Source organism: Conger conger, chromosome 18 (assembly GCF_963514075.1).
Source record: "Conger conger chromosome 18, fConCon1.1, whole genome shotgun sequence".
Taxonomy (NCBI): Eukaryota; Metazoa; Chordata; class Actinopteri; order Anguilliformes; family Congridae; genus Conger; species Conger conger.
The window spans coordinates 18871793-18884078 of record NC_083777.1 but is presented as its reverse complement, the minus strand read 5'-3'; the positions used below and the strand labels follow the sequence as shown (position 1 = coordinate 18884078).

The window sequence follows — 12286 nt, the reverse complement described above, 5'->3', positions numbered from 1 at the left end:
AGTATATTGTTTTATAATAAATACAATTATGTGTAGGCATAATCCTAATTATAGAATCTAAATGAAATCAACAATGTGTAAGGCCCTGTCCACCTAATCACGGTCCTCAAGGGCTGAGCACTGCTGGTTTTCCACCCTCTGTTTACCTGTGAGTCAGGTGTGAAGACAGTTTGGCTAATCTGTAGCACTAGTTCTTCAGTTAGTTACCATTTTATTATCAAAGATTTGAGGGCCAGATTCGGCTATCCCTAATGTAAGATATTTAGTGTAGTGTAGTTTTGTTTGTATTACAGGTGCAGGTATTTGGGGGTTACATGCTACAGGTATAGCGGTTCTGAGTGTGTTACTGGTGTGGTTGTTCCGATTGTGTTACAGGTGCCGTTGAGTTGGACCTGCACCACCTCATTCCTCCTTCTAAGACCCCGGAGAAGTGCAGCCTCAAAATGTTGCCAGGGGTGATGGGATCCAAAACTTTGCCATCCAAATCTCTCTTTGCCCAGAAGTCTGCCCGAGGCTGGTGGCCCTGTGTGATTGAGCAGGATGAAAAGAAAGAGCTGGGTGTAAGTAATGAAGTCCTTGTTCCTCGTGAAGAAATGAAGTACTGGCATGTAGTGCACTCATTCATATAACAGAGAAACAGCTCATGGAACAGATCCGAGTACTGGTGGTATAACAAGGATTTGTACCCTCTGTTGTCTGCTGTGTGTGTGTGTGTCCATTCTGTCACTCTCAGGGGAAGGTGGAAATGACCCTGGAAATCGTGACTGAAGAGGAGGTGGATGAGAAGCCTGCTGGGAAAGGCCGAGACGAACCCAACATGAACCCCAAATTGGAACCTCCCAAGTAAGAGAGAAACATCCATTTCATCTGAGGGCTGGGGGGACAATTCCATATTTGTATACATATTATAACACATGCAGCCAACAACACCCTGAGTTACAATATCCAGCCAGCCAACAAAAGGCACATACAAATCACACACATTAAAAAATAATATTTGATACATAACAAAGAAATCCAACATGCCAGCATATTGAGCACAATATGAGCATGGATGCACACACAGACGATGGTCTGCTGCAGTACCATTACAGTGATTTATCCAGAGCGTCATACAATAAAGTGCAAATCAAAACCAGGGACAAGTGCATTGAAAACCCTAGAGGAAATACAGTTCCAAGTCCTAGAGCGATCACATTGATACATTCTGAACCATTGACGATTACATCAACTTTCCAACTAGTGTACCACAGTTGGCTGCTAGAATACCCCGAATACAAAAAAATAATTATACGTAAGTGCTATTATTCAGTCTAGCACCCAAACAGCCACAGATGTCACGCTATGCTAATACCCACCCTGCTCCAAAACTAACAAATGTCGCATGACAACTGAATTAACTCCCCAGAAGATTAAATGGCAACCAAGGAGACAACTTGAAAAAGAAAAAGCAAGGAAAGTGGGGGACTCACAGGTTTTGCATCGTGACGGAGCAAACTGCTGGCTTTTACAGCATCCCGCCTCTCATCTGACCTTTACATTCCATTAGGGATGTCCTTGGCCCTGAGCACATTTCTGCTGCATAACCATAACCACGGGGATTTAATTATTCACTTATCTGTAATGTTTTTTTCTCTATTATTCCAACAGTCGCCCCGAAGTCTCCTTCTTTTGGTTTACAAATCCCTGCAAGACTATGAAATTCATCATTTGGCGCAGATTCAAATGGATCTTCATTGGAGTCATTGTTCTTCTACTAGTGCTACTGTTCCTTGGAATCCTTCTGTATTCTTTACCGGTGAGAGATTTTATGGAGTGAAAGCTGGTTGTAAGAATAGCACCTGTAAAAGAGGTTTATTTTTCTTCCAAGTGATGTATTCAAAGAAGCGCAATGCATTCAAATCGAACGAGAAATATGTATAAAGAAAATGTATGCACAATCACAGCCCTTAACATAATATCAGTGAACGAAACTTAATTAAATTCTGTAGTTACAGTAGTGTGCAGTGAAACCTTTTTGAAGAATAGGAATTCCAAAACAGAATCCCACTTTCTGCCACATGGTGGCAGCATTCATTCAACTGGAACATAAATAAATGGAACCCATAGGTTACGATAGCATAACTGCAGTCATTAAAAATATATGGATTATGCAAATTCAGGTAATTTTGCGACTGCTATCTTGCCACTGTTTTGTTGATAACATTAACATTTTGACCTTAAATTGAAATTTAAGTTGTAGTCTTGGATTTTTAACTGATTTCAAATGTGCCATTGCCAACTGATTTTTAGAACATATGGTTGGCATTTATATAGCGCCTTTATCCAAAGCGCTGTACAATTCACCCATTCATACACACACTCACACACCAACGGCGATTGGCTGCCATGCAAGGCACCGACCAGCTCGTCAGGAGCATTTAGGGGTTAGGTGTCTTGCTCAGGGATACTTCGACACAGCCCAGGCGGGGGATCGAACCGGCAACCCTCCAACTGCCAGACGACTGCTCTTACATGTTGCCCCTTGTACATATGTACATATATGAACCATACATATCACTCACATTATTTTCTGATGATACCCTGATAAAAGTTTTGTTAAACTATTCTTTATCTCTTTTACAGAACTACATCTCCATGAAAATTGTGAACCCATTCAGATGAGACTCATGTGAAAACAATGGAAACTACTAGTCTGTAAGCACGGATGGAACATGCAGCTTCACGCTTCTAATATATATATAAGTGGCCACACACAGCTGCTGCAAATGTTGGGCTACCATGAGTACGGTTAGCTCATAGGCTAACACACATGCTTACATATGTTATATCTTATCAATTTACACCGCTGGGTATTTAGGTTCAGATTCAGTATGTAACCACTATGAAACGTATAAAAACAAATATTGTGCCATTTTGCACATTCTTTTAATGAATTCCATTGGCCACACCTCTTGATTGTTAATGTTGATTCTAGTAAGACCCATTCAGTCTAGTACATCCAACCATTTCAACAGTATGTAGAACAGTAAAGATGATCTTAGTAGACACAGAAATTTGTGTTTGAGTCTGTCTTAACAAGTGTTTGAGTCTTGCAATGAGAATCCTGCATTTTAGTAGAAAATATTATCATGTTTTAATTTGCTTTTTGAAAGTTTTACCCCATTGGCAAATCTTGAAATTAGTCAAATGGTCTTACCATTTTTGTCTTACTTTGCAAAAAAAGTAAAATAAGAAATAAGATTTTAAGTTTAAATGTAAGAATAAACTACTTAAGATAGACATGTCTTTGCTTTTTTCAATGCAGCTACACACAGCTACCACTGTAATGCAGTGTGTGTTCATTTATAATACAGTATACTTTCAGAGGTTTAAATGCCACCTTTGTTTACTCCATAAACAAACAAATTAAATATTTGACTACATTAAACATTCACTTATACTTTCACAACCATTTTGATGATGCTCATAATTGTATCTAAACCTATGGCTCAATAGCTAATACAATAAGTTATCATATATTCCAGTTTACACCCAACCATTTCAACAGTATGTAGAACAGTAAAGATGATCTTAGTAGACACACAAATTTTCAGTTTCTTTAGTGACAAGAGGAACTTACAATCTTCTAACTAACCATACAGCCGTTAACCTGTTCAAAAAAACAACCAACATTTATGGAAAACAAGGATCCATCAAATCAATTTCATCACCTGTGGAAAAGACAGCCAGTGCATTATTTGGCATATCTATGTAGGAAGTAAGCAAACCACAAATTTGTCTTTGACTTGACTTGGCAATTTGTAATCTGGCATTCCTCAGGGCAGGATCTGGTTTAAGACAAGAAATATTTATACCCTATCTGTGCCATTTAAAAATGTTTTTCCTTTTATAAAACCAAATCACGTATCATTGAAGTACCTTCCAGTGTTATTTCAACTCTTCTTCTGCTCTTTTAAATTGCAGCCAGTCTATACATGCGGGCTCACAGTAAGCAACACAGAGTTACATTTGTAAACTACTGCTCTTTGGATTTTTATTAATGTTCCTAATGTATAATATAATAAAGAACTATGCATTAATTTATGTCTTATACCTGTACCGTTTTTTGTGTGAACATGTGCATGTATGCTTGCTGTTTCCTTTATTTCACCCATGAAAGCGGTAGTTGTTGTGTCAGCTGTTCTTTTTAATAATCGCATACTAAATGACTAAATGATGCAAACATATTTAGCAAGAATCAATCACTTTGAAATAACCATGTGTTTCTTGAAAGGTTCTTATCCAGTCACTTCTTTTTGGTCGTAAAATGTCAGTGCCTTGCCCAGGAGTGGATGCCTAAATGCGTACAGGAATCAGTGATACACAAGGAAAAACTACAATTTAATTTTATTTCATTACAAAATTTCTATGCACATCAGAGTAAAAGGCATTCAGACGGGAAAAATACAGACTTAAATAGAACACAAGTACAAAGGTTTATAGCTAATAGAGTGTAAACTGTTGATGATTTTAAGGCACTTACAAAGGAGTTTCTTCCATGTCAAAACTGTAGCATTCTACAACCTGCAAAGCTGTATGATTCCAACAATAAACACAGCCGTTATCAGGATCGGCATAAAATAAAAGGAGGATTTCAAGGAGAAAAAAATATGAATTTCAGTGTTAGACCAAAATTCAGGGCAAGGACATACTGCCCTCACAGTAACCCGGGGTAGAGGGTATACTTGCCTCATTGGAATGCAGGTTAGGGGTATACTAGCCTCCCTGAAACACAGGGTATGGGGTATACTGACCTCACTGTAACCCAGGGTAGGAAATATATTGTATCCACTTCACTGGGACTCAGGGTTTGGGGTGTTATCCTCCCTTAAAGCAGGATAATGTGTATACTTGCCTCATTGGAATGCAGGGTAAAGAGTATACTAGCCTCCCTGAAACTTGGGGTAAGGGCATCCTAGCCTCTGTGGTACTCCCTAAGGTGTATAATCCTGCAGCAAGCTAGCACTTGTCAAAGGGTCTGGAATTGGTCCGCTCATCATGCCCAACCCATTGTGGGCAAATATTATCATTTATAATTAATTTAAATGAGACAGAGGGGAAAACTGCCAGAGCCAGCAGGCAAAAGTAACATGCCTGTGGTCGAAAGATGTGGAAACACATGACTTGTATGTTTCCCTGAAGGTTGCTTTGACAAAGTAATAGCACACTGGGGGTTCATTACTGAAGTTTGTTTTAAAAAGCAAAGCAGGCCTCATACAAATGAAATGAAGATTGCATCAAACTTCAACACGGGCAGCTCCATCCTGCCCAATTTTTATTCATGGTAAAATCTGCTCTCTGAATATGGGGTATACAAACCTCGTGAAACCCAGGGTACAGGGAATACTTGCCTTCATGGAATCCAGGGTAAAGTCTGCTCTCTTGATATGGGGTATACTAGCCTCCCTATAACTCAGGGTATGAGGTATAACTGTCAAACTTTGAAAATGCGCTTCAGTAATAAACCGTAGGATAATTACTCTTGCTGACGAATCATGATATTGTGTAGGTGGGATTCCTTTTGGAGGTGACCATTCAAAACCAGAACATTCTCTGGAGGTCCTTGATATATGAAACCTGAATATCATCAATCCCATATCCCTAAATATGTACCATACAGTACAGCTAGTTATCACCTGGCCTTCCTCGACAGTACAGTATAAAGGTCCAAAATAGGGAACTGCTTCTGTATGTCTCCATGTACACAACACAATAAACTGCAGATTATTGTTTGAAGCCACTGCCCAACTGCCACTTCCTCACACATCGACTGGCTACAATCGTTGCCATCTCTTCGATAAGTGGGTGCTTTTGACCCTAATACCACAATCCCTATATAAGACTGCAGCCAAATGAAAACAGTAGTCTCTAGACGGATCAATTATATTTCTCTCCAAACATGAGGCGCGTGTTATTATTATGATTTGGTGGTATCTGTTGTTAAATGTGGTGCAGTGTCTCAGTATGCCACCTGGGAAGGTATGTAAGTGTTGGTATGGAAACATCGAGGGTCCAATTATGATAGAGAGAGCCAGACACAATTATGACAGAGAGAGCCAGACACCTTGACCGCAAACACTTAAGGGGATAGAGGTGGAGGGGCAAACGCCTATATTTACACTCTGGATTTTTTCAGGCAGGTTTTTATTTGACCTGAGGAGCAAAACCCCTTTATTACTCTAAAAAACCACAGACAATGAATTGAATGTTTTTTTGTTGCAGGTTCAATTCAATTCAGCTGGAACATTGGCCTTGCCCTAGGGGGGGTTTTGGGTAAACTGATATAGGGAGCTGTGCTCAGTTCACTTCGTAAAGGTTACTAGCTCTACAAAAGGCACGTGTAAGAAGTTTACAGCATGAGAAGTGTCCTTACATTGCTAGCATTGCTAGCTCTTATCTAGAGCAATGTACACAACTTTAGCATTTTATTACACAGTATCCATTTATACAGCTGGATACATACTGAAGCAATTCATGTAAGGTACCTTGCTCAAGTGTACAACAGCAGTGTCCTAGTTGGGAATCGAACCTGAAACCTTTCGATTACAAGCCCAATTCCCTACCCATCAGACCATCAGAGTCAAATACGTAATTGTTTTGATTGAAAAACATTTCTATGCTTTACTGAGCTTGTCTGGTGTAATAGAACCTACAAAATACTATCAGAAAGCGCAAACCCTGCCTTCTGGTCCTTTTGTTGGCTCAATTGCACCAGGCAAGATCAATCGAGCACAGAAAAGATTTAAAAAATATTTCAATCCAAAACAATGACACATTTGACCCAGGTCTGCCACCTATTATACTACACTGCTGTCCCAACTACCGCCATGTTGTGTTTTTCCTTATAGTACAACACCTTTCACTGGAGCTGAAGCTAGCTGTTCAATAGTGTGCATTATTGCATTAAGTGGCTATGCTGTAGCGTTTGGGCTGTACTGTAGGTAAGAAGCAGTGGTACGCATCCCGACGGCAGGGGCAGTTAAAAAGTGTACGGTCCCACGATGATGGTGAGCCGTAGCAAGGAGCTGGAGCGGTAGTTGATGACGCTGTTGTGCGTGATCATCTCCAAATCCACAACCTGCTCCCGTGGACCCGACAGCGGCTTGGTCACCACCAGCATCGCGCTCAGGTTACTGGAACGCTGGAAGAGGTAGCGGGAACGCCGGAAAAATGGAAGGAAGAACAACAGAAAAACGGGAGAGAGGAAGGAAGGGGGAATGAAGGAAAATGGGAGAGAACAGGAGAAAATTAAAGGCGAGAACTCACTTCAGGGTTCTGCTTCCCCATATTACTGCCTCATCTGTACAGCCCATCCCACCTTTAGCATTAATTTAACACACAATTATGGAGCAACTACACAGTATGCTTACAAATTTGGAACAACAGAAACCCTATTGTATTGTGTGTGTGTGTGCTTCCTGCTGCAGCCCTGTGTAATCTCTGATATTCAGGTCTATACCACACAATGGCCAATAAACTCTCGGTAAGACCTGGGTCAAAATACAATTTTGAAATGTAGGCTTTGAAATGCCTGGGCCTGGTCTGCAAGAGTCTCAGGACTCACCCTCAGGAAGAACTCCCCATCCTCGTTCCCGACCTTTATCTGGAAGGAGTTGTGTGTGTTGTGGTAGATGTTGGTGGCCTGGATCTGAAAGATGTCCGCCGGGACCGTGTGTTCCGACAGGATGCTCATGTACTTGTACACGATTGTCGTGGGCAGACCTTGACAGGCGCTCGTCACTGAGGGACAGACGCAGCGGCTAGGTACACAGAAACACCAAGTCCGTTTCAGTGCCTCAGGAAAGGAAATTAGGTGGGTAGGCAATTCAACAAACAGCCAATCAGATGAAGGTGGACAATTCCAGAAATAGAGAGTCAGTTTTTTTTGGTGATTTAACATCTAATCCACCTTCTATAGCACAGTGTCCCCATCACTGTGGTGGGGCACTGGAGGTCCATTTGCGATTTCCCAGGTGGCCTCCACAAGTACTAATCAAGCCCAAGCCTGGTTAGCTTCAGTAGATGGACTTAAGAAGGATCTAGAGCAGAAACCTTGTGACATATTTGGACAAATCACAAAAAATGAGATTTCCATTTCATAAATGTTTCAGAAAATGTAACGTATGTATCTGCAAATAAAAGCATTCCCTCTATATTTCATCTGAATAATATTATACATATTAAAATACACATATTTTATTCATATCTCTCTCTGGACTGAGGTGAGTGTTTGTGAGGGGAGGGGCTCACTTTTCAGCAGTCCTCACATAGGGCTCCTGGCAGGAGTTTCTGGGATAGCAGCGGAACCCGCCGTGGTAGTTCTGGCACCTTTCGTCATCCCTACAGGTGTGGCCCCTGTCGCACTCGTTTATGTCTGTGAGACGACAGGAAAACACCATCACCATTTACTTACTCTATTCCATTCCATTCTGTCCTCCATCCATCCGTTATCTGACCCACCCATTTGGGTGATCCTCGGCGTACTTGTTAATCAAGGAAATTTAATGAAAACAGGTGATCGGTTTAAAGGAAAGGTTTGGGCTACCCCGGTTTTCAGCACAAGCATCGCCACTGCTGCTTACTACTGGTCATGGTCGCAGAGCCTATCCCAGCATGCCTCAGGCAAGAGGCCGGAATATACCCTGGACATACCACTAATCCAAGGCGCCATAAACCATTAACTCACACACCCATACCTAGGGGCAATTTAGACTCTCTAATTAAACTTTCATTCATGTTTTTGGACTGTGAGAGGAAATCAGAGTACCCGGAGGACACAGGAACAACATGCACTCAGGCTGAGATTCAAATGTAAATTTAACTTCAATACAATGGAGAAAATACACAGCAGAATCAAGGCTACATGGCAGAATTAACATTCCATTGCATAATCAAAGCTCTACAGTGGAATTAAAGGGACAGTGGGTCATCTGAAGGGAGACCCAGCAGCCATGTTTCAGATTCCACATGTACAACAGCTTCACATCAGTTTTACGTTCTTACAGTAACAATGAAAGTTCTGTTTCTCTATGGGGACCTCAAGCACCCACTGTGAGGACTTCAGGCACACACTGTGAGGACTTTATGGAGACACTATGCTGAGCCACAGATGCTCAACACTTCACGGCTCCACAGAAAATGCCATGCTTGCCCAATACCATCTCCAACACTAGCATTCACCAAGCCCGCTGAACAAGGAAGAACATATTGTTCACACTGCTGGGCCAACTACTAGCGCAGCCACCCGGTACCTCCCCCAGCCACACGGTCGCCACTGCGTTACACCCCAACTCCTCATGACCTTGGCCTCTTCCTGACACAACAGAGAGGCTTAAGGGAAGAGTAACAGAAGCTTTTCGGCACGGCCCAAGAGCCGCAACCCCTCCGAAAAAAGAAAGAAAAACAACAGTGCCTGACTTCGAAAGGTCAGAGTCAACCACAAGAAAAAAAAATCAAAAACCTTTGCTAGCGAATGCAAGTGAAATGCCGGTTACGTGCCGAGGAAGTTTGCTGTATTTGGTCTTCTGAACCGAACATTCTTTCCATGACAGGCTCAAAACAGCGTGCCCATATTCCACAATATATCTCCCACCTAAGCTCCCTTTTTGGGAAGGCTGCTCCAGGTTGGTGGGGAGAGGGTTGGGGGGGGGGGGGTACTTAATTGTGAAGAAGCCCATACCTTGACATAGCCTTGATCCCTGGAGCTGGTACCCCTCTGGGCAGGAACAGGAGTATCCGCCAGGATTGTTCACACACTGATACTGGCACATGTAGTTAGAGAAGCTGCACTCATCGATATCTGCAGGCACACCACACACACATGCTTGCCACAAAGTCTCAGGTCGCTAAGTGACCCAAACCTGGGTAAAATAATATTTTATCATATTTGAAACACTATTAATATTAGCCCATATTTGACTAAAGGCTAAAAATATAATGTTACGAATGACAGCAGGGTCATTCTGTTTGGCGGAAGAAGAAACCCTTTGTGACCAATGACTAAAAAGTAGTAAGTTAATAAAAACCCAGGGTGTAGCCTCATATGTTAATGGACAATTAGAAAAATGCCAAATCTAATTTGTGATCAACACAACTACCTTGACAAGTGTACCAAAGGCATTCCAAGTTAACCCTTTCAACACTGGCAAAAACCTGACCATTTAACATTCAGAGGCATATCAGCCATAGAACTTTTAATGGATAGCATGATCGGTTGGATATAAAGTCAAAACAGTTTAAAATACAATGTAGGCTTTTTTTTTCCTTCTAATGACCCACCTTAACCCCCTCTCATGAACAGAGGTACTAACACTGTGAAATTATCCTTTGAGTCCTTCCGAGAGTTCCACATAATTTTCTGAGGGAAATGGAGAGAAGTGCTCACCCTGGCAGGATCTGGAGTCCGACGCTAGCTCGTAGCCCTGGTCACACTGGCAGATGAAGGAACCGATGACATTAAAGCACTGGTGCTGGCAGGGGTTGCCGCCCTCACACTCGTTCACGTCTGCAACACAAACGGTGCTGGCTTAGATCAGGGTCCTCACATCCCCATCAACATACAACTGAGCGGCCAGTGGGGGGCGCAGTTGGGTACAAATCCATTTCAATTCAGTCAGTTCAGGAAACTGATTGAAATTCAATGAATTGATTGAGAAATCATAAAAAAGAACACAGTTTCCATATATCAATGGTTATGTTTAACAGTTAATGGTACCTATTCATACCATTCATACCGTTCTTTTGACGATTCAGCAAATGCCAGTTGAAAAAAGAAAAGAAAACAACCAAAAATAATAATTTTAAGTCTAACCAGCCTAACTAGTCTTTAAGGCTTTAGATGCTGGTGAAATTTGAAAACACTCCTACAAACCCCTTAGAATAAAAATAAAAAAACATAAACAAAACATAAACATCACAATCATATAAAAGAATAATTTGTTCAAAATTATTATTATTATTTTTATGTAGGCAACCTGCAAGTAGCTAACCCGGTGCATGTGCATGTCTGAGATACATGTGGCCACAGGACTACCACTGTCTCTAATGTAATACAGATCAGAAACAATGGTTTCTCTCCATAGTCAACATTTTACCTGTTTTTCTTTATGCAGGTGAAAAAATTAACTGAAAATGTTTTAAATTTCTTTGAGGGAATCTAGAATTGTTATCTGGTTGGACATGTCAAATACTATGTTACCCACTGGCCTTGGAAAGATCACCTTCTTTGGGCACTCCCATAACTTTAAAACTTTCATTCACATTTTTCCAGAAAAATTCTAATTCACATCAAGCTCCACCAGGCTTGTGAAGTAACATGCTAATCATTTGTATGACAAAAGCCTGTGGGATTCAAATTGCTGTCAGTGAAACCATTTGAGCAAAAAGTAATAAAAATGGATGGCATCGACGATTGGTAGTCAAGAGAAAATAGGGGTAGGATCACAACCCCCATCAGGCTGTTTTTAATCAGCCTGATAAAAAGGAAGTCTTCTGAAACTAGTTGAGAGGGTGGTGGGAAAAAGAAAAAAACAGTCAGGTGTTTCATACTTGTGAATTATCCTGTCTGTTCTTCTGTGTCTCGTGGCTCATAAGCTTGTAATTTAGTGCTGCCTGTGAGGACTGGGCACGGTGTTTGTGCAGTAAAGACAGAGGGGCCCTTAATGGAGGATTAGGAGGCGGCCGTAATCCCTGTGTCCTTCTCTCCTCTCTCTCTCTTTCTCTCTATCTCTCTCTCTCAGATCTTTCTCATCTTTGAAGTGTCATTTGCACCTCTGCTTTTTTGGTTGATTGGCGAGTCTGGGCAGGCAAGATCAGAATGTAACATTTTTCATTCCAAACGGCAATACCCAAACACAGTGCTAACATTATGGACTACACTCTGCCAAGCTGGATAACATCTTCATTAAACATCCATCATACCTCTCTGCTAAATGCTTTTCCACTCAAGAACAAATACAATCCTGTGGTAGCTAAAAAAGCTGAAAAAATAGAATTAAACTACAACTGTAGAATACCATTTATGGGCACTTATACAAACTCATCATAATAATAACATGGACTTTCACAATCTATAGAGTAATGTTATTGGACAAGCAGGTACACCCCCTGGCCCTATCCTACTCCTTAGCTCTTCCACATAATGGTCTAAAAGCCGGATCAGAAAATGTACCTGACTATACCTACACTACTCATCTACATGGCTACCCCCAATACAATATCACTGCCATGTATCACTTACAACTTG

General features: G+C 41.3%; 2 protein-coding genes across 3 annotated transcripts in view; one reads left to right on the top strand and one right to left on the bottom strand.

Annotated features, from left to right (window-relative positions):
- LOC133117888 (myoferlin-like) overlaps window positions 1-4082 on the top strand; it is a 51138-nt gene extending 47056 nt beyond the window's left edge. The window contains exons 51-54 of the mRNA XM_061227397.1: window positions 376-560; window positions 734-843; window positions 1651-1798; window positions 2626-4082. Coding sequence (XP_061083381.1) covers window positions 376-560; window positions 734-843; window positions 1651-1798; window positions 2626-2664 — 482 coding nt within the window. The 3' untranslated portion in view covers window positions 2665-4082. The remainder of the gene's footprint in view (window positions 1-375; window positions 561-733; window positions 844-1650; window positions 1799-2625) is intronic.
- A 290-nt stretch (window positions 4083-4372) lies between these two features.
- efemp1 (EGF containing fibulin extracellular matrix protein 1) overlaps window positions 4373-12286 on the bottom strand; it is a 28854-nt gene continuing 20940 nt past the window's right edge. For both annotated transcript variants that reach the window (XM_061228004.1, XM_061228005.1), the window contains exons 7-11: window positions 10427-10546; window positions 9722-9841; window positions 8293-8416; window positions 7607-7802; window positions 4373-7183 (exon numbers count right to left, since the gene is read on the bottom strand). In XM_061228004.1, coding sequence (XP_061083988.1) covers window positions 7022-7183; window positions 7607-7802; window positions 8293-8416; window positions 9722-9841; window positions 10427-10546 — 722 coding nt within the window. In that variant the 3' untranslated portion in view covers window positions 4373-7021. The remainder of the gene's footprint in view (window positions 7184-7606; window positions 7803-8292; window positions 8417-9721; window positions 9842-10426; window positions 10547-12286) is intronic.